Source organism: Leuciscus leuciscus (genome assembly GCF_965113295.1).
Source record: "Leuciscus leuciscus genome assembly, chromosome: 6".
NCBI lineage: Eukaryota > Metazoa > Chordata > Actinopteri > Cypriniformes > Leuciscidae > Leuciscus > Leuciscus leuciscus.
The window spans coordinates 27,296,268-27,323,592 of NC_138730.1; the positions used below are offsets into that span (position 1 = coordinate 27,296,268).

The 27,325-nt window shown below is 38.8% G+C and overlaps 1 protein-coding gene across 1 annotated transcript; it reads right to left on the bottom strand.

Annotated features, from left to right (window-relative positions):
- Window positions 1–295: 295 nt before the first annotated feature.
- On the bottom strand, window positions 296–13,786 carry gad3 (glutamate decarboxylase 3). Its single transcript, XM_082172248.1, has 15 exons — window positions 13,629–13,786; window positions 12,911–13,062; window positions 11,992–12,234; window positions 11,829–11,919; window positions 11,216–11,328; window positions 10,984–11,099; window positions 10,634–10,713; window positions 10,489–10,543; window positions 9,550–9,666; window positions 9,408–9,472; window positions 8,600–8,678; window positions 6,033–6,182; window positions 1,421–1,528; window positions 1,186–1,275; window positions 296–1,062 (listed from the first exon to the last, which is right to left on the bottom strand). The coding sequence occupies exons 1-15, from the start codon at window positions 13,634–13,636 to the stop codon at window positions 889–891; spliced, it is 1,641 nt and encodes a 546-aa protein (XP_082028374.1). The 5' UTR covers window positions 13,637–13,786; the 3' UTR covers window positions 296–888.
- Window positions 13,787–27,325: the final 13,539 nt, after the last annotated feature.

The following is a 27,325-nucleotide window of genomic DNA, read 5'->3' on the forward strand; positions in this document are numbered from 1 at the left end:
GGCAGTTAACTGAAATATTAGATGGGTCCACTCCTCCCCAAATTACGTTGTGAACTTCACTTGTGGGCTAGAAGACAAATTAATCCCAGCTAACAGGTTGTGCTGCAGTAATAAAACCAAATTCGATGGAACCTGCATGTTACATAAATGTATTACTAATGGAGCAAGAATAGCAGGTGGTGTACAAATAAATAATGTGTAAAATCACTTTCACATAAATGTCCTTTCGTGTAGGACAGAGCAAAGCATAAAAACCAACAAGCCGCAAATAAATTCGGATGTACAGAGACCAAAATTAATTTCAATATATATTTTATAATGTGTATATTAAATATAAGAATTATATTTAGACGTAATGTCATGAATAAATACGTAACACTTGTACAGTCTTGTATTAGAAGATCCCACCAGCAGGAGGCACTAGTAGACTGCAAAACAATTGAGCTATCTGAAAACAGCAAGTCATTCCAATTTCCCTTCAGAATTCCCTCTATTTGTACAACTTGATTAAGAGCAGGTGCAATTTAGTCACGGTATACTGTGTAAGGGATGCCTCTTGTTGGCATGTTGGTTTAATGAAAATCAGTGAGTGATCATCTATTCCCTTTGGTCAATGTGGCTCCACTATTATGTCTTTCAAATCTCATTTTCAGTTTAGTTCAGATGCTACATCAGTCATAAGCTACAAGATTTGGCAAAAGAGATCAAGTATAGCACCTAGACAAAGGATAAATTATTAATAATGGCTAATAATGTTCAAAGATAAATTAAAAAAGAAAGTAATGTAAATGCTTCTACTCAGGACTGTATGTAATGACAACTGGCATCAGAGGTATGAAGAAAGAAGGCTATAAATAGTGATTTTTCAAAAAAGACGTCTTTTGCAAACTAGAGTTCACAGCCCAGACGAGCAATTTCGTCTAATAGGAAGTCCACATCCTCCCTCTGGGTGGCTGGGTTGGAGAAAACACAACGGAAGAAATTCACTTTGTCTTCCAGAGGTTGATAGCCAATCATTGTGAATCCTTCCTCCATCATCTTTGCTTTGATTTTTGGAGCCACCTGTGGGAATTCATAATGTCAGCTTGTAAAGCAGATAATGGGATGACTAAATGAAGACTAATGTGTCTTCCTTAATTTACTGGTTAATTAAGAAATGAAAAAGGCTCAATTTTTTTGACCTACCAAGTGAAGTTCTCTGTCTCGCTCAGGACCTGGAGGAATGCTTTGCACTTGTTTTGGGAGATACCAAAAGCAGACATTACTGTGTTCAGGCTGAAATAAAAATACAGAAAATATAAAATCATAAACCGACGTCGAGAATGTGTATGTAACGGCTAGGCAGAAATTCAACTGTTGAAATCACTCAGTAATTTCCATCTTTAAAATTTTGGAAAGTAAACAAACACATGGCACTTACTTTTCCTTTGAAGACAAGCTGAAAATCTGTCCTTCTCTTCAGCTTGTAGTAAAGATACTCTGCATTTTCTAGGCAGTGGTTGACCTGTGCTTCAAAACCCTCGGAGCCCTGTATAAGAAAAGAAAAAATGTGTTTGGATTGTTGTGTGTCAAGGTTTAGAGCAGTTTTTGCCATTTTGTCATATTTAAATCACAGAAAAGAATAATAGAATATGATTATATAAAATACTAAATAACAAATATGTTTTGAATATTTTTTGGTTGTAACTGGGGGACAATTTCTACTTCTCAATTATTTTTATGAACATATGAACTCGAAATGCTGGCCAGTTGAGACAAAGGCGGTATATTCATTGAAATGTAGGACACAGTTCCAGCCTTTCTTCTACTTTTAACATCTATGTCCCCAGGGCCGGCTCTGTAAATCTGGGGGCCCTAAGCAGGATAATTTTGGGGCCCTGCCTTGCAGTGAATAATGGAGTATTGCCACCGCAAACCAGCAACTGTATACAATCTAACCCTTACACATTTCATCTGTACCTCTTTTAACATGATTGCCCACAATTATTTTACTGCTTATTAAAGTACACTCACTGAAACAGTAAAAGTAAAGATTACAGATTTGCCAAATTTCTACATCTACTTTATTACTGTCTGAATGCTTTGTAAATTTTAAAACAGCACTAACTGTTTTTTGTCCACTAGACAGCTTAAAACCTTTAGTATTAAAAATCTTCAATAAAGTTGTTGCATAGGCCTACTACAGGTGATGCTGGAGTCTCTATCTTTGAACTTCTTTTCCCTGTTCCATACTTTAAAAAGAGGGAGAAGTTGGACCAGTAATTTCTTTGCTTCCTTCTAAAGTGATTTAAACATATTCTTCTATATTGATCTATCAAAGAGATAAAAAATTCTGCAAAAGATTTTAGTTTGAGTTGGTATTTATTTTATTTACAAAAACACTACTTCAGCGAACAATCATTAGCCAAATGTGTATATAAAATGTTTAGTATTAAAATATATACATAAATCTAATAAAAGCTCTAGGTAACACTTTTTACATTTTACAGTCATTGTTGCACGTTACATGTAGTTCATACAAAAATAATTCTACAGTAAAAACTGCTTAAAATGTGGATTTCGTTTGAGTAGGCTACCTCTACTTTAATGGGATAATGTCCACTTTAACGCACCCTCTGGTTGCCAAGAAACAGCGCCGCGAATTGTACAGAAAACGCAATAGGCCGCTCTTTGTGCATTGTGTAATGTGCCAAGTTCAAAAATTAATACAAAAAGAATTCTACAGTAAAAACTGCTTAAAATTTGGATTTCGTTAGAGTAGTAGCTCTACTATAATGTGATTTTTTTTCTCCTTTTTTCTGCACCCGTTGGATAGACTCGTTTAATTTTTGCGGTCAAATTTCCAAGTCCAGGGAAGACAACGATTTTACACGGTTGGTTGACTGTTAAAATGCGGCGACACCGGCGAGTACCATCTGTAGTTAGGGGGCCCCCTAGTGGCGGCGGGGCCCTAAGCAGCCGCTTAGTTCGCTTATAGGGAGAGCCGGCTCTGTATGTCCCTATGAGTCTGCGACAGACTAAAGGAGTCTCTCATACTGGTGCGGACCTCAGTACTTCATCTTCGCTTGCCTGATCGGAGCTGCCTTCTGCTGTGTCCCAGAGCCCGGTTAATATGTTGCGTTATTTAATGCATGCTCAGTAAACAATAAGGCTTTGCTTTTATCGGATATATCACAGATAGAGAACTGGACTTACTATTTTGAACCCAAACACGGCACAAACAAAACGATATACTTCTTTTTATCCAGAGGGCTATAGGCTGTTTGATCTCCCCTTACTAGTAGACTCCCCTTAGGAAGAGGTGGGGGAATAATTTTTCATCCTTCAATAATAGAACTTTCTCAGTCTTTGTGGATGGGTGCTCATCCTCCAAATCAGTTATGACTTGTGGTGTTCCCCAAGGATCTATCCTTGCTCACATTTTCTTTTCTTTATATATGCTCCCAGTGGGGTCCATTTTTAATTTCATCGTTATGCTGACGACACTCAAATGTATGTGCCTTTTAAGCAAAATGACAACCAGAGTTTGAGTGCTTTAACAGCTTGTCAGTCAGATATTAAAGCTTGGATGTCCCAAAATGTCTTAAATCTAAATGAGGCAATTGTGCCCTGTCAAAAATGTGGATGTTGTTTTCGATTCTGCTTTGACTTTTTGATAAGCAGGTAAATGCAGTAGTTAAATCAAGGTTTTTTTTGCTAAGGTTAAGAGTTTTTTTCAAGTTTGCTGAGTTTGAGAGAGTTATACATGCTTTCATTTCATCTTATATGAATCGCTTACAAACAGTCCAAAATGCAGCTGCTAGACTTCTGTCTGACACTTGTAAACACCAACATATCACCCCTGTCTTACTCTATTTGCACTGGCTGCCAGTCTGTTTTAGAATGGAGTTATATTTTTTTATCTTTTTTTAAAGGTTTTAAATGGCCTGACACCCTCTTATCTTTCTGACCTTTTGAGTATAAACATTCCAGCTAGATGTTTAAGGTCATCGAATCAGACATTCTCAACGACATTCTCAAAAGCTAGATTGTAGCTTTTGCCATAGCCGGCCCTACACACTAAAAAAAATGGTTCTTCAGCGGTTCTTCAGGGGTTCTTTGCGGTGGTTAAGGTGCTATATAGCACCACTACCATTTAAAGAACCTGTTAAGCCCAGTTTGGTTCTTCAGCGGTTCTTTAGCGGTTCTTTGGGGTGGTTAAGGTGCTATATGGCACCTCTTATGGTTCTACATAGCACCATTTGACAAAGGTAGGTGCTATATGGCACTTAAAGTGGTTCCCCTATGATTACAAGCCAATGAACCACTTTTAGTGCTATTTAGCACCATTTTTGTTTAGAGTGTAAACTGTGGAACAGCCTACTCTCTGAGAAGACTTATAATTCAAATGGCCTTTATTTAAACATCAATTTTGTGTTTGTGTCTAATTGTTTTATGTCTTTTAGTTTTCTTTTAAATTGTTCTTAAAAATATTGTTCAGCACTCCGCGTGTACCACAGTTTACATCGTGCCTTGTGTTGAGTTTAAAGCAACTATCACTACATAGACCAACAAAAAGGCAAATTAAGCTTTTATGTCTGAGTTTGCTAACCAGCTGTCAATGTTGTGTCTTAAATTCAAGAGAATCCTTTTGTTTTTACTTGATTGTTTTTATCTTACAACTCAACAACAACTTCAACTCACAACAAAGGTCATACTTTTTAGACCATGGGGTTCCTAAAATCCAGCCCTGGAGGACCACTGTCCTGCAGAGTTCAGCTCAAAGTATGATCAAATTCACCTACCTGCAATTTTCTAGTAACTCTGAAGACCTTGACTAGCTTGTTCAGGTGTGTTTGATTAGGGTTATAACTAAATTCTGCAGGACAGTGGCCCTCCAGGACAGGATTTAAGGAACCCTGCTTTAGACCTTGTGATCGCAAATGATTCATTTGTGTCTCAGCTGTCCTCTGTTGATATTGGTCTCTCTGACCATCTGGCGATCCTTTTTAATGTGGAATTGCCTCTTCCTAGTACATCATCTTCACACATTGTTCATTTCCGTAAATGGAAATCAATTAATCAGACAGATTTCGTCAGCTCCTCTTGAAGACGAGATTTTACAGTTGAATAATGCTCTTGCCTCTAATTTCCCTAGTTACTCTGGCACGTCTTTCTCAAATTTTCCTCAAATTGACTCCGAGTTGCTGAGTAGGAAGGTATCACGTATGAAAACCAGCACTTACAAGCTTATTTAAATCTTGTTTTAACTATTTGTGCCTGGCTGTTTTCAGCATTATAAATTACTCTTTGCACACTGCTATTGTGCCAGCAGCACTGAAAACTGCTGCTGTAACCCCAGTTCCAAAAAAGCATAATGTTGATTTGGACAGTTTAAACAATTATTGATATATCAAATCTTCCTTTTCTGGCAAAAAAATGTGAACGTGTTGTGGCTTTGCAGCTGCACAAACATCTCACTGCTAATAATCTCTTTGAGGCCCTTGAGTTTGGTTTTCAAAAACTTTATAGTACAGAAACAGCTTTGGTCAAGATCACCAATGATCTGTCAATTGCTTCAGATTCTGGTTCTCTCTCCATTCTTATCCTTCTTGATCTTAGTACCACTTTTGATACTGTCAATCACAACCTTTTACTCAAACGTCTATGGTTTTTCTGAGACTGTTTTAAGCTGGTTTAGATCTTATCTCTATGACCTGCCTATGTTTGTTTTTATGAGTGGTTTCAGATCTGAGATTGGTTCAGTCTATACTGGTGTCCCCCAGGGTTTAATTTTAGGCCTCTTACTTTTTAGCATTTATTTATTTCCACTTGGATTGCTCTTAAGATCACTCAGGCATAATTATCACTTTTACACAGACAATTCTCAAATTTATAATCCATTTTAAGCCTGGTCAAAATGTGGAGGTTTCTTTTCACTTACACTGCATTTCTGAGATAAAAATATGGATGACCCACAATTTTCAGTGTCTTTAATAGTGATAGATTTTCAGTGTCTTGAATAGTGCCATAATAGCTGCCATAAACGTTACCTTTGCCTTCCACATGAGCCACAGTTTAAAGATGTCCACATGCCGTCCACACTGAATGCTTTTGTCCCCGGTGTCATAGGTCACGTCATAGGCCTTGTCAGGTTGGAAGAGATACTCAGCACAGAGTTGATTACACTCCTGCAGGAGGCCCTGAGAACAACACATGACCTTTACATACCCTTGGTTTTCAAAACCTCCTCAAGCATCAAGGACTGTTAGCTGCCTTTGGTGATAATGGATGAGTCCCTGGTTTGTCCTGAGCAGTGAAGCTACCCTCTGTTCTTGACAAGGACTCCAAGAAAAAAGTTACGGAAATTCTTAAGATAAAATATAAATTTATAAGAATGTTCCTAAGGCAACTCTTGAAAAAGTCTTAAGAATTTCACAAATGTTTTCTTTAAAAAATGACAGGCTTTGATGTTATTTGATTGAAAGGCCATTATTGCTGAAGGCTCTCTGACTGAAAAACACCTCAAAGCCTTTTTGCACTTGTCCACATACCATGTACTAGGTAACACTTTAGAATACTGTTCCTTCAGCAATGAATTACTACACATGAACAAATGAGTAACCCACTATTAACATTCTTGTAACTACTATAAACTATCAAGAAACTCTGATTAACAAATTAGTAAGTAATAGCGCTCAGTCGAATATGGTAGTTCACTATTAGCTAATCAGTAACTACTATTTTAACTCACTGAAGACTAAGAACTATATACAGGTTCATAATTCATATTAATAATACATAATGTAATGAATCAAGTGTTACTACATCCTTCTAAAGGAACTACTAATAATTTGGATCAGTATTCTAAAGTGAAAAGTTTGATAACTAAAGGATGTTGACTTTAGTTGTAAGTTTTTGAGGTTTTTGTAAGGTGTTGGATAGTAATGACTCAAGTGTTACTACATCTTTTTTTAAAGGAACTACTAATTATTTGAATCAGTATTCTAAAGTGAAGCTCATTGGAAAACACTAGTAATGACTAAAGTGTTACCAAATCCATCGGAAGGAATTACTATTCAAAATCTTACAAAAATCTCAAAAGCTTACAATGACTTCAGTCAATATTAGGTAGTTATCATGTTTTTCACTTTAGAATACTGATCCAAATAATTAGTAGTTCCTTTAGAAGGATGTAGTAACACTTGTGTCATTACTAGTGGGTTACCGTTACCTTTTATTATAAATTATGCATTATTCATGTTAATTATGAACCTGTATAGTAGTTCTCCGGGATGTATGAAAAAAAATAGTAGTTACTGATTATTTAATATGAACTACCACATTCAACTTGTTAGTTAATAGTATTTACTAGAATGTTAATAGTGTGTTACTCATTTGTTCCTGTGTAGTTATTCATTAATGAAGGAACAGTATTCTAAAGTGTTACCGTAATATGTATGTAGCTTGTGTTATGTTGCAATGCTTAATCTTTGAAACAACCCAATAAATGCATTAAACATCTAAACTTTGGGGATTTAAGACAGTTTGGAGGTATCCTAACTTTAAGACGTTATTCAGCCGCGGCTCGTCTGTATGGGAATATTCATCCAAAACATAGACCTCTATATAAGCTGAATCAATAAAAAATTGTAAATGTGTTCAGCATTCTGCGACAAATATTTATGAGATTTTCCAGAATATTTTAAGTCATAAAGTGAGCAGGATATATAAAAATTTAACGTATGGCTTTGGCAGGCATACAATGATAATAAGCAGGGCAACGGGTGCCAGAGCCCTCCCCAGTTCCACCGTGCCTCACAGTTTACCCTATGTAAATCTGTGGTGAAAAATGGAACTGCAGGTCAGTAAATTGGCATGTTTGTTCTTCATATGTGGACTTGCGTATCAAATTAATGAAAGTATAAATCCTTTAGTTTAAACATAGCCTACTCGTGTGAAAAGCCTTTATATAGTACTGTTGTGTTTGTTTTATGTTGTTTATGAAAAATTACTTTCTTTTTCTCACTGGAATTCCTCCACAACTTGCTACATTAAGGAAATTCTATACGCATGTTGTGTAAAGCTTGTCAATCAACATTTAGTTACCTAAAACTGAAACTGAACCATAAAAAAAACAAAAAAAAACATTTTCATCACTTCAAATAAAAACTTTAACTGAAATAAAAATAACTTAAACTTATTTATTTTATTTCAGTTGAATACCAAGGCAACATTTCTCATTTTAATTTAGTTTAACTTGATGTACTAAAATGACTAAAACAAAAATGTATTTAAAGAATTAATACAAATTATAAAGACATTTAAAAAAATTTTTTTTTTTTTAAATGACCAAAACAAAATTAAAATGAATACAGAAAAAATATAAAAACTGATTCAAAATACTAATAAAAACTATAATAGTATCTCAATGATACAAAAACAACACTGGCGAAAATTATCTTACACTTGCTGTTATATACATTTATGTTATACAGCTTCTTCAGAGCAGTAATGAATATAATATCTCTTTATCTTAGAGGCCTTTATTTATTTATTTATTTATTTATTTATTTATTTAAGCTTAACATCATAGATTAAACTGTCCATCTCAGCTCACCTTTCTCTTCACTAGAATGGCTGAGCATTGCAGTGGGACACCCATCATCTTGTGTGGGTTCCAGGTCACAGAATGGGCTCTGGTTGAAAGCATATGAATAGCATGATGATGTTAGATGTTCCATAAAAAAAAATACATTAATTTAAAGTACATATTTAAAATATAAAATTATTTTTGAAACAGAGGTGAAAGTGGAGGTGGAATCCATTAGACTGAAACTTTTATCAGTTTGATGTACGCTAGAAGCAATCCTGTAATTGCGGGTTCTGACCAACCATCAGTACAAAAGAAAGGAAAGTAAAATGTTTTTAAGCACACGGGGGTTATATGCTTTAATACAGTCTCAGAGTAAATGTCAATGTGCTTTCACCACACTCCTTTTGCAGCTAAAATTGTAGAGAAATTACTTGAATCACCCTGCAGAGCACCAAACGGAATGGCAATGAAGGCAGCACTTTGTGTTGATTAAAATAAAATGAAACAGAGGGATGTTGAAGAAGTGTCCAGAGAATCGACTGCTGACATTTAAGGTAGATGGAGGAGCCCATGCTTGCATTAGCCAATAAGATTTAAAAGCAACTAGAGATTTCAACTCATTGATAAACAGGTAAAGCGTCTACAGGAACCTTACATCCATCAACATTTAGCACATTAGCAGAGGCTTTAAAAAAAAAACTATTTGTGCTGCACTCAAGGTATACATTTTGCCACCAATTTTTCTGGTGAATCAAACCCATGGCCTTGGAGTTTCTAGTGCCACTGAGCAACAGGAACACATTATACAATTAAAATGATTGATTTAGGTTACCTTTCAATTCCTTGCATTTTCACACGATGTTTGTTTGACAGAAGCAAGCCTCCACCCCAGGCAGCCTAAATGAAGTGAGAACATTAAAGCACTGCATCATTTTTAATAAAATGTACTTAATAATAATAATAAAACATTTTACATCCACATGCATCCATAGGCCATGGCGCTCACAAATGTCTGCTATTTCATTCAGAGGGTCAAATGCTCCGTAGACTGTGGTTCCTGCAGTTGCATTGACATAGAATGGGACCAGACCCTACAGACAGCATACAAGGATTTTTAAAGACATATACACAATCATTCAATATTTATGGTATGGCGTAGTGCAGAAGCCAAACGAGTAGATGTGTTGTTCATCTGAATATCAGCACATTTGCATGTAGTTCACAGGTCAGATGCACAGCTATTGGTCAATTTATTATTCAATTTTAGCCTTGAATCTTTTTTTTAAATCAATTTTTCTTTTTTTGTTGTTGATGTGTGCACTGCAGCAATTTAAATTTAGCTATATTTAAATTTTGTCTATAACCAACCTACACGATTTGTTGTTTTGCATGTAAAGCTTGTATTTTAAAGTGGTAGAACAGGCATTTATTTTCAAATTAATCTGTTGGTGATACAACTATCTCATAGTAACCTAGTTACTACTAATTGCAACATGGAGAGATACATTCATATTGTTTCCAAGTCCTCACTGAAGGACTATTAAATATGATACATAGTGATTTTATAAGTTTAGCAGAGAAGAAGGTCAGAATTGTTTAAGCTTAACTTTTTAATGTTAATGTTTGATTTTATATTCTAGCCTATTTGGGGCAAATTTAACATGCTACAAACATATTATTTAACTGGGATAACCACATCTCACATTTCTAAAATGGATGTCACAAGTTGATATCTAGTAGGCTACAACTGTGAAATATTGCATCCTATAAGACATTGATTTGGAGTAATCTGCATGTTAGACAATATAATTATATGTTATATGGATATGTTATGTTATGTGTAAATGGTGGGGACCGAAAACAAACTTGTATATTATTAAATATGTAGCTCAATATCAGCTCATTTGACCAACCTTAGACTTTGCTGCATCAATGCTGGAGTTCAGTTCTGAAGAGATCATCTTCCCCCTGACAGAGAGACACCAGCACGTTTTATTCATCTTACTAAACAGGACACACTGCAAATTATGAACTTATGATTCCGTCCACCAATCTTACCTTTCATCACATCTGATGACTATAACATTTTCAGAGCCGATGCCGAGAACTGCTGCAGACTTCTTGATTGAATAATGACTCTAATAAGGAAAGCGAATGTTAAACATGCACAGGCAAACAGCTAACATGATCTGACCTTTTGGTTTACCATAACAAGACATGAAATATTTGAATTAACGGCAGTCTATCAGGACTTTTAAAACACTGCTGTGACACGTAACGTCTGACCTCCCAATCAGTGGGTCAGGAGGTAATAACTGAAATGTGTTGTGCTATGTGTTTCATTGAGTAAGTGGAACTGTCACAGCACGCCTGCTGAGAGTGGAGGTAACAATAATGAGATCATGTACGTGCGCGGAGGTGAACAGCGCCAGGCGAGGTATCGCAGACATCCCATGGGTCTTCACTGCCGGAAAGAGATGAAACCTAGCCAACAACACACTGTACAGATTGGACATGGTGCCTCCTGCGGAGAAAGCCATTAGCTGTTTAATGAAATACTAATGATTGAATAGTTCCAATTTTCATTTTTCAAAACACAATATTAATGCTTCATGTATTTTTGTGCTTTCAGCTTGTTACCAGGACAAAAGATGCCATCTCCATCTTCCTTTTGCCATCCAATAATTGTATGCATTTTTCTCAGAACTACCTCCTCCATGAGTATAAAAACTGGGGATATTTCATAAGTGAACCTGTAAGCAGAGAAGAACTCAGACTCATACATGCCCTGATGAACTTCTGAAGAAATAGAGAAGAGTGGGAACTGTAACATTTTTGCTTTAAAGTCAGCATGGAAATGGAAATTCACTTTTTAAATACGTTATATCTCAATGAATGTAGTTTTTTTCAAATCAAAATGTCATAAATGCCATGACTTCTCCAATCATTTAGTCCACTTAAAACTCACTCCTTTCTTACAATATACTGCAAGATCACACTTTACTGTCACTTTTGATCAATTGAATGTGTTCTTGCTGAATAAATATTAATTTCTTTAAAAAAACAAAAAAATCTCACTGACCCCAAACTTTTGAACAGTAGTGTATCTCTAAACTGTGTAAATGAATGTCAAATACAAAAATTGCATACCTATACCTAATTTCTAAATTTCAAAGTGTTCCTACATTTATTTTCTCTTTTCATAATTAAAATCTGAATGTTAAAGGAATGAAACTTAATGAATGAGTCTCACATGTTTGTATTTGCTGTGGACGTCAACCATTCTCCTGCAAGACCAATAATGTCAAGTCCGGTTGACAGCTGGTTGAAAAATCTCGGATGGCCTAACAACATTAAAGAACAACATTAACAAAAGCTTCCACTAAACACAACTGTGTTATTTTGCTTGTTCTTACCTGTTTTAACTCCATATTTCAGTGTGTCTCTGCAGTCCACCAATAGCTGCTCCAGGTTATCTGGCTGGTCAGGGAGCTCCAGGCTGAATCCCTCCAGACCTTCCTTAAGCTGGTGAGGATAGTGAAAATCTACAACTTTGGAGCTGCGCTTCAGAGATTTACTAATGTAGGCCAGCAAGATGTTTACCAGCTCCTGCAGGAAGTGCTTGGTTGCTTCCTCTCCCTCTTCAGCAGGGAGCAGATCTGAGCAAACACAAAATGCACGTCATTCTCACAAATGATGATGATTTGTGCTTCAGGTACAATGGAGTTGAAAACAGATGCAGAACATTAACAGGTTGGTCAATCAATGCATGGAGGTTATAATTTATACCAGCAATTTACATTCTACAGAAGCTTGAATCCAGAGCAGTTGCAACACAGTTCTGTGGTTTAATTTGCATTTTACATTTGAAAATGTAAACACATTTAAAAGCGCTCTGATTGGAAATAATTTGAATGCACTCTACTGGATAAAAATATTTACTTTGTTGAAGTAATCGCAGCAGAATTAAAAATGAATCGTTTGAAAGCTCACATTAAATTAATATTTACATTTACCTTTTTTTTTCATGTGGCAAACACTTTTATCCAAAACGGCTTAGAGTGAAAGTTATACATTATATAATTTTGCTCCATTGGAACAATATTTGAATAGATAATTGAATGTCAAATCACACAGAACAAACTGCGCCTGCTTTGAACAAGTTTAAACTTGTTTCAGTTCACATTCTTTACATTTGGTATTAAACTGGAAAGAACAAAATATCCCACAATGCTGGGCTGTATTCCTTTTCAAAAATCGTTTCTAGTACCATTGTTGTAATGCAAGGGGAAGCTCAGACTTTTCACCACCCTTTCATCTGAGTGTTTGGTGTACCTTTGCTGTGGATGCAGCTGAAGTCATGGGATGCGTGCCGACTATCATATTTCAGGGCGTCATCAGCTTTCTCTAAAGAACCTGTATCCTGTTTGCTGTTGTCTAAATGCCGTCTATCAGCTTGTGTGAACTCCATAATGTTTCCTAGAGACCTGCACACACATCAGCACACCATCCCAAACACCCACATTATTATTTTGTATTATTTATTCATGTTGAATTAGTTTTTAGATGTATATTTCAGTTTAAGTTTAAGTAATATTGTTCTTTGTCAATTTGTCATATTATTATTGTTATTTCAAATTTTATATAGCTTTATTTTTTATTTATTTAAATTTTAGTCACTTCAGTTAATCAAATTCAACTTATTTTATTTCAGTAAACTGACAACTTTATTATTTTTTTAAGTTTCAGTTTTCATCTAACATTTAGTTTAACTCAGCTTTAGTACAATAAAGTAACTTTTTTTTTTTTACAATAACAACACTGACACACAAAACATCAGAAATTTCATGATACCACTTCAATGAAAAATCAAAACCGAATTGGTTGGGTAACATCACAGTAAACAACCACTTATTTGAACACCAATCACTGATTATGTTAAGACAAAATACTGCAGATTCAGATTAGAATATGATGAAATTAAAAGCACTGAATGGCATTGTAAGTTAAGTTTGTAAAATATAATAATGAACAATAAGTCAGTGTAGTTTACCTTCTCATTGAGGGATCCGCTGTTGTTGACTGTTAATAGTCTGTGCCAAATGGCTGAAAGTCAAAAAAAGCTCCAGCCTCCACCCCAGGGTTGAAAATCAACTACCTGTTATCTTCAGTAAAAATAGGCGTGGTCCACTGATCTATGTCAGTCTATATAGATCAGTGGTGAGGTCATAGCGCACGGCTTTCTATCCCCGCGTTTCCACTGTCGGGCCAAAAGCAGGCGTGTTAGTGCGTGCCAGGGCCAGTCGCGTTTCCACTTTCATTTCCGGGACTTGATCGAGCCTCGCCGGGGCTTCCTCTGGGCCAACGATCAGGATTTTCTGGCCGGCCGAATTCCTTGATCCAAAGGGGGCTAGCTCGGGCTTGAGGAGTGGTTACGAACAGAGGCAGAGTTTACCTGAGTCAGGAGACGGCAGCACCGGATGATTCTGTTAGCATTAAAGACTTTTAAAATAATTTACCTCAAAACTCACATTCATGTTTGAATGCCTTCTGTTTGTGATCCGATGTGGATTCTGATCACTGTAGAAATATTTATACGTGATGCAAAAGACTATGCACGCTAACCATTAGGCTACCATAGTAAACAGTAAATATGAACGCTAGAAGAAATCAGACAAATCATAATGCCTATCACAATCATGTTTTTATTTTATCTGTCAGTAGCCTATACTCTTCATACCGGACTATCATAAAATAAAGCAACTTTTTTTTTTTCGGCAGCTTTCTCTTTTTCTCTGACTGAAAATATAACTAGCCAACTGGGAGAGAGTGCTAAAGGTCCTCAGGTCGCTTTTGGTCTCAGGTATTTTTAGTGGCATGTTTGTAGAAGTTATCATTCTTTCAAAATGCTGTGCGTGCTTAAACTTTGTTCCGTACAGTAGCCCAAGGCAAGATGCGGCTTATAGAAGAGTAAAGTATGAACCCAATAAAAGCCAGTCTGTGGCGGGCTTCATATAGGGAAAAACAAGGAATGGGCCTAATGAGGGCCAAACCCTTATAAAGTATATAAATGAGAACTGTAGTTCGAATTTAACCAGGACCGGATATGTATCGGGCCCTAAGGCTCAGGGGGTTTGTGCTTACACATCTTGTATTGAAAGAACCCTCACTTGCAAAGCGGGAACTTCCAGGTAATAAAACCTCATAAATGTGGATGGCGAGGCCCAGCCGGCCGGCACACATCTATCTTCAATAGGTATTCCACTTGACCAAGCCCAAGACGAGGCCATACCTCTCGTGGAATGAGCTCTGACGCCTAAGGGGCAATGAAGGCCCTTAGACTCATAAGCCAGCGTGATAGCATCAACTATCCAGCGCGATAATACAGCCTCCTTGCCCCTTTTAAGGAAGCGCACGATGAGGTCGTTTCTTCCTAGTGAGAAGAGCGTGAGATGCTGTTATGGCCGCCACATATACTTTGAGCGTGGAGGGGGTGCGACCCGCATCCAAGAGCTCTTGCAAAAAGGCGAGAACACTTGGTACTTCGCACGAATAGGGGTCCAGGCTCCGTGCTGCGCACCAGCCTGAGAGCACCACTCATTTCTGAGCATAGAGGCGCCTAGTCGAAGGTGCTCTTGGTTCAGTGATGGCTTTTAGCACCCTTTCTGGGAGACACCCAGGTACCCGTTGAGGGGCCATACATGAATGGCCCAAGTCGGGACGGGGATGCCAGATTTTCCTGTTCGCCTGCGTGAGGAGATCTCTCCTCAGCGGTATTGGCCATGGGGCTGTTTCCAGCAGTTGTGCCAACTCGGAGAACCATAACTGGGTCTTCCAGAAAGGGGCTATTAGTAGCACTGCACACTTGCTTTCCCTGATCCGTTCGATGACCTGTGGTAGCATCGTGACCAGAGGAAATGCATATAGCGGACAGCTGGGCTAGTCGTGGGCTAGCGCGTCCTTTCTCTTTGAGAAAAATGTTTGGCAACGAGCGTTGTCTTCTGAGGCGAAGAGGTCGACCTCTGCCTCGCCGAAGATGCTCCATATCAGCTGAACCGTCTGCGGGTGAAGAGACCATACCCCTGGGGGAACATTGTCTCTGGATAGCATATCCGCACCCTGGTTCAGAATACCTGGCACATGCGCTGCCCTCAGCGAGCGCAGGTTGTGCTGAGCCCATGGAATGAGACTTCTGGTCATGGTGTGCAGGTTGTTTGACCTGAGACCGCCCTGGTGATTTATGTAGGACACCACTACCATGTTGTCCGTCCGGACCAGGACGTGGTGGCCTTTTAGATATGGGAGAAAAGCTTTCAGTGATAGAGCAACCACTCTCATCTCTAGACAGTTTATATGTAGGCGCTTCTCCGGACTTGACCATAGGCCAGAGATGGGCCTGCCCTCGTAAAGGGCCCCCCAACCTAGTTTGGAGACGTCTGTCGAGATTACTTTTCTCCTTAAAACCACACCCATACTCATGCCTGACTGATACCAGTCGGCTGCTTTCCAGGGAGCCAGGGCTTTGATACAGCCGTGGTTCGCTCTGATTTGTAAGTGGCCAAATCGCCACGCGTGAGCCGGTACTCAGGGTTTTGAGCCGACGCATGTGCTGTAGTCCAAGCTGGAGTACTGATGATGCCCCCGCTCACAGAGAGGGGCACTGGTCCGCCTCTGTAAACAGGACCGGCGAGGGAGTTTCTCTGGGAGAGGACTGGGCCGGCGTGTGTTAGCTCGCATCCATCTGCTCTGGCATCCTTTGTGAACAGCGCTTCTTTATGCGTGGCTCGAGCAAAGGGAGAGAGGCGAGAAGCGCGGGGTCGTCATCGGCGAAAACAGCCAGTCGAGCCCGTAGGGTGGGGAGATCCATCGAGTCGCACTCAGGGCAATCGCCCTTGGCGAGTGCAGCTTCTGCATGGTCGCGGCCCAGAGAGGAAGTGCAGAGAATGTGATGGTCCCCACCGAAGAGAGGGCCTCGGCATGAGGCGCAGGTGGTGAGGCATTTGAAGCAACGCCTCGGAAATTTAGCTCTCTTAGAAAAAGTGTGATGCGACGGCGAACACACTGGCATTAAAGGATATGGCGCGCCGGATGGCACAGCAGAACAGCGGGCTGCGAAGCAGTAGGCTTGTTCCGCTGAAAACTTGTCGACGGTGGCGAAGGCTTCTATCCAGAGATCAGCGAAGTGGAGTCCTGAAGGAGGGTTCGCTGAAGGAGATAAAATCTGAGTACCTGAGTGCTTATATAGCCATGCCCATTCTGGCGGGCTCTGATGCGCTAGGGTGCAAAGCGGCCTGATTGGTTCGCACGTCTGAGCTGCCTTGCCATAGGTTCATGCAGTTGCCGCAGCACAGCCAATGACTGCGCTAGTCGCTGATCTGTGTATGCTGTGCAGCTGAACTGCGTTTTAAAAAATTGGCTTCAATATTTTCGAGAAAAGGAGTTTTCCCATAGTGTAAGCTCGCCTTACACAAAACGAGCCTTACTCTCGAAAGGGAATGGTCGTTTTTATCATGTTTGTTTTGCGATCACACTGTTTCCAGTGATTTCTTTCTGATTCGTTTTCTGATATAACGTCCATTTGTTGTTGAAATGATGGATTTGTGTGACGTTGTTCCAGAGAGGCGTGTTACGGGCGTGTTTTAGTGAAGCACAGCAGAGCTTCTGGCCCGACAGTGGAAACTCTGTTCTGCAAGGCCAAATTTCTCCCCTTTATGAATCCTGCTGGCTTGTTTCCGACATGCTGTACATGTAATGAAAAAACTAAATCTTTGACCAGTAATATTTCTTTTATATAGAAATTGTCAGAAAGGCTTCTATCTAAAACTCAATTCTCACTGACAAAATTTAGGCCTAACTAAAAAAATAAACCATTTGTGCTGTTTTTTTTAAGGCTCATGTATACCTTCTGAAGGGGGTGGATTGGAATCCACTGCTGCTTCAATGTATATGTAATGAGTGATTATAATCAAGGTAATAATCAATATTTTTCCTTCTAAATATTAAACGAGTTGAATGACTTCTCTGGAGATTTTACTTTGTTATAGAAGTTACCAGTGTGATTACTGAAATGTTCTTTTCATGTATTCTTTAATGTCTGTATTTGATATCTGAATGCAATCACAGTGCTTGCTTATTCAGCCCGGCTTCCAGAAATGAAATAGGGACTTGTTTTGTGTTTGAGAAAGGTCTTCAACGTGTTAAAACATTTAGGGGTCATTGAAGCCAATAGTTAAGAGACCATTTCTTTGTTAAAGCCTTACCCCCGGATTTCCATCCACCGGCGGAACGGCTGCGGATCGGCTCCACTGCGTGTCAGCTCCGTGCTCCGCCGTCCTTCAATACCCACCAGGTCCGGATTTGTTGTGGAACGCTGCGGCCATGACTGACAGCTGAAGTCACGAGGACCCTGCACAAGATCTCGCGAATTCACGTATGATCGCACGATTTAAGTGCTGAACTGCTGCGGAGCTCTCCGGCATCCGGCAAAAATAGAAGCTCTGCGAATCTGCTCGGAACGCAGCCGTTTCTGCAGTCAGTGAAAATACACACATTGAGTTTAATGTAAACCTATTGACTCTGCCGCCGTTCCTGAGCGGATCCGCAGTTGGTGGAAATTAGGGATTACTTTCCAGTTGGACTAAAGTGTAGCTCTCCTTGACAGAAAAAACGCATTATCTTGATGTTTTGAGAGGACTATCCTGTTTATAGTTAGAGCCTGGCCGAATCCAACCCTGGAAAAGCTGTGTGACGGTGTGTGTTAGTCTTTTTGGTTATAGGTTAAGGAACCACTGGCATTATTGGAGATTGACTGAGTTGTTGTTCGGGACATGCTGGCGCCCAGCAACCCAAATCTGCGAACTGGAAGGTCACGACGTGCCTAACTTCAGGGTCCAAGTGTCAGCTGCATAATCGATGGAGAAATGATTAAATCTATCTGTATATGTGTGGAAAATTGCTATGTTTATCTATTTCTTAGCCAATCAGAAACTGCAACCTGAAGCAATGACGTAGCTTAGACCTTGGTGAAGGGTATAATTGCTGTGATCTTTGTAACTGTAAGCGGGGTGGCCTACAAACTCCTGTGTGAGTCTTGAAGCTGACTTCTGCTGATGAAAATGCAAACTATCTTCAGTAAATCTTTTATTTAATTTATTATAATTCTGACTCCGGGTCTTCATTCATCATATCTGGTTCTGGTTATTTGACTGTAAAACCCCTTACACTTCAGTTCAATTCAATTTATTTATAAAGCAACATTAAATGAAATGAACTGAAGTGTATACCTTTTAAAACGTATCACAGTATTGAGGGAACATGTAAAACCTCTTCAGATTTGTTTTGTCTTTGACTCATATCTCTTATTAAAATTTGTCTATACGGTATGTCTAAAATTTTTTATTATTTTCTTTTTATGTCTAAAAAGACAGGAAGTTAGCCTTTCAGCAAGAGCAGGCCAGCAGAGCTCGGTCTTTCAAATGGTGTGTAAATAGCTTAGGCAAAGTGAATAGAGGCAATAGCAATATATGAAGGCTTGTTTTTATTTTCATGGCTTTTAATTAAGCTCACCATGTTGCTTCCATCAGTCTCGTCGGCTAAATCTATGTTTAGTCCTTGAACATTACCTTGCCTGGAACAGATGCAGCCATGGTAACTTCATTGAATTAAATAGTCCCTTTGCACATTAATCTGTATATGAAGATTTCATGTATTGGTAAAACGCTGGCTAATGGACAGCTGTTTTTTTAGAGAGTGAACAAAGTATTTTTTGTGAAATTGCTTCATTTTGATCACTTATTAGGGCCTATATCCAAATACGAGGTTATTGCCATTTTTGTTGTGTGATGCTCGTGATGATAGATAGATGCTTATCGGCCTCACCCGAATATTTAGATGAATTAGGGTCAAAGAGTGCCAGTTTGTCCTGCACCTCGTGCCAAAACACGTCATTATGGGAAGCCAAACACACAGCTGCGTTCCAGTCCACTTTCACGCACTTGCGAACTTCCCTAAGCACTTCCCCTTGGGGGAATCCCTGCTGCCATTTTGAAGTGCGTTCCACTTTGTGAAGTGGATGAGGGAAGTTTATATGGACAGACCCTTGACCTGTCACTGCTTATTATTTGTGCAATGAGGGACGCTACAGTGACACCTCGATGTTGCTTCAGCCATTGTTGTTTCGACCGGAAGTCGCTTTACACAACAAACGCTGAACCGGATGTGCATTCTAACTTCCGTGAAAAAGGTGCAGCATAGTGCTTTCACACATGCTGCGTTTGCAGTGAGCAACTGATCCGCGGCTGTACCACAAACACATAAGGCTTGTTTGAGATGCGCCTAGCCTCGCCTGAAATGTATGCGAGAGTAGGCGGCTGCAGTGAGGGGAGGAGTGAAAAAAGTGCAGGCAAGACGGACAGTTCTCTCTTCTCACAGTGGATCTTGCACCTGTGAGATCAAAGATGGATATCGCGGGATTCAGGGGATTCACGCTCATGCACAATGTTGCTAATAAACTGGATGTAATTTAAGTTCTGTTGCTTTTATAGGAAAATAATTATAATGAACAAGACACCCATTTAATAACATACCAAAGACGTGTTTATCAATCATCCATCCATCCATCTTCTTCCGCTTATCGCGGGGGCAGCAGTCTAAGCAGGGATGCCCAGACTTCCCTCTCCCTAGAATGAGACATTTGACATTTTTAATAGTTCTGACATAACAGAGAGGCCATCATAATAATTGACTGTTAAAATACTATGTGTTAGATTGTGTCATGTACTGTAGGCTATAGTCTATATGAAGTGATTTCAAAGACACAGCTCAGTGTAGGCAATAGTATGAAAACAAATAATAATAATATAAGTCGGTCAAGTACAAGACTTAGGCTGGTCCTGGTCGGCTGCAGAATTTGTCACTGCAGGATGCTGAGCAGGCCTTCTTCTCTGGTCTGGATTATAATCACAGGTAAGAGTAGAGAATGTAATTTTATACACAATGTCCAATTTATCCCTTTTTAAGTGTTAACATTATTTCTGTTAACCCTGCAGTGATTATGTTCTCCATTTACTATTTCAGTGACGTGGAAGAATTTAATAGTGATAGAGAAACAATTGAGAAAAGAGGGGAGAACATCCAATTGGTAGGTAGTGCTTCTGCATACTTCACAATCTGGGCTATAAATATTTAAAGGTCAGGAAAAGTCATGTCAATAACATGTCATTTCTATTCATATTTCTTGCATCTCTCTTTATTATTATTTTTTCTCAGTTCAGAGGGGCTTTATTGACTTGAAAGTTTTAAGAAACTTTTGTTCCCATCAATTTATTCCCCCCCCCCCCCCCCCCCAATTATGTGTGTATTGTATATATTGTGTGTGTGCTCTGTGGTCACTCAGATCTTTTAAATATGAAATTTAAAATTTTAAAGTTGAACAGGTTCAACTAAATGTTCCTTATTTCATTTACTTCTCTCTCTGCCTTTCTCTCTCTTAGGAGTCAGTGAAGACGTTGTTGGTGAAGTTCTTTCTATGTGGTTCACATCATGAACAAATTCGTTTTTGTGTGTGTTCAACTGTTATTAGGCTATATTATTTGATAAAATATACACAATCTTAAATCTACCCCCAAAGTAACCCTTGTGTCTTCCCTCTGTACTTTAAAATGTGTGGTTGATCTAGTGACTGAAAAGGCTATACCGTGATTCCTTGTTTATTTTACTTGATTATATTTTTACTTGAGTTATTATATTATGCTAATTAGTCACAATAATGACTCAACATTCAGCTCTTAGCAACCAGGTTAAATTGCAAGAAAGAAAGTAGCATTTGTGTGTAATAAACCTTTAAAATAAAATAGAATTGGGTGGAAATACTGGCTTGGTTGCACTTTTTTCAGTCCTCCAAAACTAAAACAAGAAATGCGGTCCTATAACTGCGGTCCCGAAATTGCGGCCTCCGGGATGACAGACAAATAATATTGATCTCACCAGCGCAGCGCTGACCAATTACAATAGCGCAGCGCAAACCAAACACTTACCCAAACGTAGCCTACTCTAAAGAAAAGGAGAGTGAAACCATAAAAAATGGTTTTAGTTCCAATTTCCAGATATCACATCACTGCTGAACAACTATCACAGTTGAGGACAGCTAGTAGGCCTATGTCATGCATTGGTTTGTTGACCCTCTCTCGAAGGCGAGCTGTGTTTGGACTAGTCGACAATTATGATGTCATTCCCAACATTCAGCTGGATGACATAATTGGAGACATCACTGGAATAGCTTTAAATGTTGGTGAAAGACTTGTACAAGGTAGGCTGCACATTATTTAACAATCAATCATTTTCTAATTAACTAAACAATATTTGAAATAACCGGTTTTCAATTATATTTTTATAAATGATATTCCAGAAATGTATTTTACAGGGAGCTTAGAGTTTAAAGGCATCGGGTTAGAGAGAGGATCCGTCTTATGGACCCAACTTTGATTTGCAGAAGACGTCTCATAAGAAGAAGAGTGTACAATGTGAGAGGATCAAATCATTTATGGGATGTAAACTGGACAATGCAATATTGTAACTGATTCTGACAAATCAATAGTAAGAAAATATATTTTTTTAATTGTTCCTATTGCAGTGCGTCCCAGTATTTGTCTCAATTTAATTTCTCAACATCACTGACAGATTACCGAAATGATTTGTTGTTAATAATAAAAGTTGCCTAAACATTATGTTGTTTACAGTTATACAAGTAGTAGATTGAACTGCTAATTATAGGAGGGGAAATAATTACCTGCAATTATTACCTTAAAGAGCTATTTCTACACGTTACATATGCTTCAGTTTCTTCAATTGTCTAATTAAACCTTTTTCTTTCTCCTTGAGGCATATTGACTCTAACCACAAACTGATTGCATGGAGATTTGTTCTTCACAGCAGCATGGGTGGATTCAGCAGAACAGTTATTTATTTGAGATGTGCCACAAACAATCATTCCAACACAGTACTGTACATTTTTACTGTAAAACAGTTTTTCTCAATTTGGTTTGCCTTTAAGAGTATGGGGAGACATGAGGTCTGGAAAATGTATATGTTGCACAGTATGATAGAAAGAAGAGGCACAGACCGAGGAAGTTTCATTGTGGTAAGAAGTGTGCATAACCAAAATATTGAAAATTGTACAAAATATTTACTGTTTTATGGATTCATTTTAATCGTAAAAAAGGTTCAAAATGTGGTATCTAATGAATTTTGAAAATTCCATTTTAAAATTAAAGTTTGTAACTGAAATTTTGTGTTGTGTGTGTAAATTCTCATTATGTGTAGTGTGATGGTAGATATTAAAAACAAACAAGTAGTGCTGTATTCCATAGTTTCTATAATTGTTTTCATAATGGCTGTATTCCATAATTCTCATTATGTGTAGTGTGATGATGGATAGTTAAAAAACAAATAAGATATGAAGGTTATCAGTATCTGCAACACTAACTCTAAAAGTGCTTTCTGGAATTGAGATGGCCCGTGCGTCATTATCATATTCACCTACAATGTCAATGCCGTAGTCTTCTATGTCAGATGCATTAAGGACAAGGTTTGGCTCAATATAATCATACCTCATATCAGGAAACAAACTGCCTACTTCAGGTCTGACTTGTTTCCATGAGTCAAAATGCTCTTTCTCTTATTTGGTCTGAGTCCAAAAGGCACAGGAATGCAGCAATGGTGAGCGGTGACTTTTTTAACTTGTATGCTGGGTGACACGTTGTGTCAAAAATTGCATGTTGGATGGGTTTATAATAGTTTTAGCTGCTCAGTTGCTTACTCTTATGATACATGGCAACACAGCTAAAAGTTTCCTAATATATTTGACCATTTATTGAAAGTAGCCTACATTTACCTGTTGATGCCTTCACAAGCACCCGTAAAAGCTGTTGTGTTGAGTTGAAGTGCGTTCGCAAAATATGCTGTATTTGTGTCATTTTTATTCAGAATTAAAAATAAATACAATACAATAAATATAAGAAGCCTATTATAAGTAGAATATCATTAGAATAAATGTAGCCTAAGTATAATATAAATAAATTATTAAAAAAAAATTAGTTGAAATAATGCAAATTGATGACTAAATGTTACGGATCTATGAGGGAGGACTCAAAATGCAGAAATGAGTGATCAGGGGTTTATTTGAAAGACAGCAGACAAGAAAGGATATTGTGAGGGAAAGGAGGTGAACAGTCCAAACAGTAGGCAGGGATGAGGCACAAAGACAAGGCAGGCTGAGAGAGCAACTGCTGAATCCAACCCAGGATGACAGTAGGAGGGAGGGTAGATACAGAATGGCAGCAAGAGACTGGAGGAGAACAGTAAGTGCCAGGCAGGATCAAACAGTACAAGGGGATCGACTCTCAGGGCACGAACAATTACTGCACCGGACTTGCTGTTTGGCTGATGACGTAAGCGGCCAGGGAAGCTCAGCTTGAAGGACAAACTAGGGAAGACAAAAGACACAGCAAGCACAAGACACGACAAGGTGAAACAAAAGTAAGCTCTGACTAGAAACTACAGTAGACTGTCAAACAAACAATGTAGCACACAGAAAGTACATAACGAACTGGCAAAACATGAGGGCAAGAGAACACATATAAAGGCAGCTGAGAACAAGAGGAACAGGTGAACACACTCAGGTAAACGAGGACTCAAGAAAGGGAGCCGAGAACATGAGGAACAGGTGACAACGTTGTTGGCAACGTCAGACAAATGAGGACTCAACTAGACAAGAGGGCGTGTTAGTGGGAAACAAGGAGGCAGGAACAGAGGAGCACATGGCCAACAAAAACAAGGACAGAGCCATATGTTCAAGCACAACACAAAGAGACATGAAACAAAGACAACACAGACAAAGCTGCCAGGGCAGAACTCTGACATGAAATGCTTAGACTTTGATTAACAGCCTCGGATAGTTACAGGTCTGCTTACAGTTTTCGTTATAAATAAATTTCCCAATGGAGAAAATAAAATACTATGAAAATAGTTTCAGTTATGACTTTTTCCCCCCACTTGGTTTAGTCTAGTTAGTCTTGTATCAAACACAATATGATTTTCGTTGATCGAAATCTGGCAGCAGCAGCACATTTTTCATCATGGGCGAAAAGTGGTTCAAACTTAATGTTATCAAGCGGCAAGAATACTTTTTTGCGCAAAACAACAACTAAAATAATGACTTTATTCAACAATTTCTTCTTCTCCATGTAAGTCTCCTATGTTGATCACGTTGTAAACACAGTGCAGCGCTTCCAGGTTCTACGTCAGAACGCCGGCTCAGTATCAGCTGGCTCCTGCGTCAGCACCACACACGTGTATAAACAGCAGCGGAGACTGACATGGAAGAGAAGAAATAGTTGAATAAAGTTGTTATTTTAGGGTTTTTTTGCACACAAAAAAGTATTCTTGTCGTTTCATAACATTAAGGTTGAATTACTGTAGTCACATGGACTATTTTAACGATGTCTTTACTACCTTTCTGGGCCTTGAAAATGGCCATGACGTTGCTATCTATGGGGGTGGGGTGGCATCAGCACCAGTCATGTAATTCAAAAGATCCTCAAACGCCAGAGAGGTCTCTTCTGTTAAATACATTAAACAACATCAACCCACGGTTTCAAATACAAGGTTTAAGCCTATAGTCCTGGACGACTATAATGCACGTTTGAGCTGTTTTAACTGAAAGCAACTTGCACTGCACATACCAGTAATGTTTTTTTAAAAAGCATGTTTATAAAATCTTCTTAAATGTCCTAATTGAACTAAGGCCTAATCCTGGCTTAATCTAAAGGCTGATTTATACTTCTGTGTCGCACCTATGCCGTTGTAGGCTACATGTCGGTTTTTATTTATACATTACTTCTGCGTCGTTGTCCATGTTGACATGCAAATTGCACAAGCAGAGGGAGCATGTTAAACCCGAGGCACGGGTTCTAGCAGACCAATCACAGCTTGCAGTTCGCACTGAATTGACGTGTTGTTACATTTTTGGAGAGGTGCATGTCAGGGTACGCCGTAGGTTGTGTTCTACACACATCCTACGACATAGCTATGCCGTGAGTTTGACGCAGAAGTATAAATTGGGTTAAAGCCCAGTCTGTGAAACCAGGCCCAAGTGAAACAACAACTTAGCTCATAAACCAACATTATAAATCAAAATACATTAATTAAATTACAACCTAGCCTGAATGCTGTGGAGTAAACATTCCTAAGCAAAGATGGTGTCCTCTAAAATCAAAAACTTATTGACAGTGGCTTCTGTGTGTTAGTGAACAGAGGCTTGAATGCCATCCAGTTGTTTTCCACTGTCTGCCAAATGGATCCACATGAATTCATTCCTGCCTTAAACTATAAAATCATGCTAGCAGGCCTGGGGTCACAAACAAACAAACAAAACAAATCTGTTTATATAAAATTGTTTTAGGTTTGATAACTACATTACAGTTTCATATTGACTTAAAGGTGGGGTATGTGATGCTCTTTTTTGTCCATTTGTTCAAAATCACTTTAAATCCTATTCCTAACCCACTTACAGCCACTGAGTTAGAAGCACTGAAATGAAAATTAAGCAATTTAATCATCTGTGGAACGGGAAGGACTCGAAAAACTCCAGCCAATCATTTCCAAGACCACCTAGAATCATTGGACAGTAAGTGCGTCAATCAAACGGTCGTACCATCCCCCCATCCCCCTCCATGTTCTTCGAATGGGTGGAGTCAGGGCCAGCGTTGGAGGAAAGAAGGTAGGACCATTTGAGTTGTGTATTTTCAAAATCTGCCGGCCGTTTTGCAAATCCCATACCCCACCTTTAAGATATGTAGGCTAGATAAATGATAAATGAAGTGTTTAATGACCACGCTGTAATTACTCTGAGCATTTCAGGAAGGCCAGCATTGTAGATCAGGTCAGGTTCAGGTCATACTTAGATGGGAGAGGTTATTATGTGAGTATAGGAGACCATAAGTCTGAGTGGACATCCATGACATGCGGAGTCCCTCAAGGCTCAATTCTTGCGCCACTCCTGTTCAACCTGTATATGCTCCCAATGAGCCAAATAATGAGAAAGAACCAAATTGCTTACCACAGCTATGCAGACGACACACAGCTGTACTTAGCCCTATCGCCTAACGATTACAGCCCCATTGACTCCCTGTGCCGATGCATTGATGAAGTCAACAATTGGATGTGCCAAAACTTTCTTCAGTTAAACAAAGACAAAACTGAAGTCATTACGTTTGGAAACAAAGATGAAGTTCTCAAGGTGAACGCATACCTTCACTCTAGGGGTCAAACAACTAAAAATCAAGTCAGGAATCTTGGTGTGACACTAGAGTCAGAGCTTAGTTTCAGTAGTCATGTCAAAGCAATAACTAAATCAGCATACTATCATCTAAAAAATATTGCAAGAATTAGATGCTTTGTTTCCAGACAAGACTTAGAGAAACTTGTGCATGCTTTCATCACCAGCAGGGTGGATTATTGTAATGGACTCCTCACTGGCCTTCCCAAAAAGACCATAAGACAGTTGCAGCTCATACAGAACGCTGCCGCCAGGATTCTGAGCAGAACCAGGAAATATGAACATATCACACCAGTCCTCAGGTCTTTACACTGGCTCCCAGTTAGATTTAGGATTGATTTTAAAGTATTATTACTGGTATATAAATCATTCAATGGCCTAGGACCTCAATACATTGCAGATATGCTCACTGAATA

Coding starts and splice junctions, on each gene's coding strand:
- gad3 (XM_082172248.1), bottom strand. Junction 8,679..9,407: donor AAAATGCAAGGAATTGAAAG/GTAACCTAAATC, acceptor GCTTTCAACCAG/AGCCCATTCTGTGACCTGGA. Junction 1,063..1,185: donor GAGACAGAGAACTTCACTTG/GTAGGTCAAAAA, acceptor GAATTCCCACAG/GTGGCTCCAAAAATCAAAGC.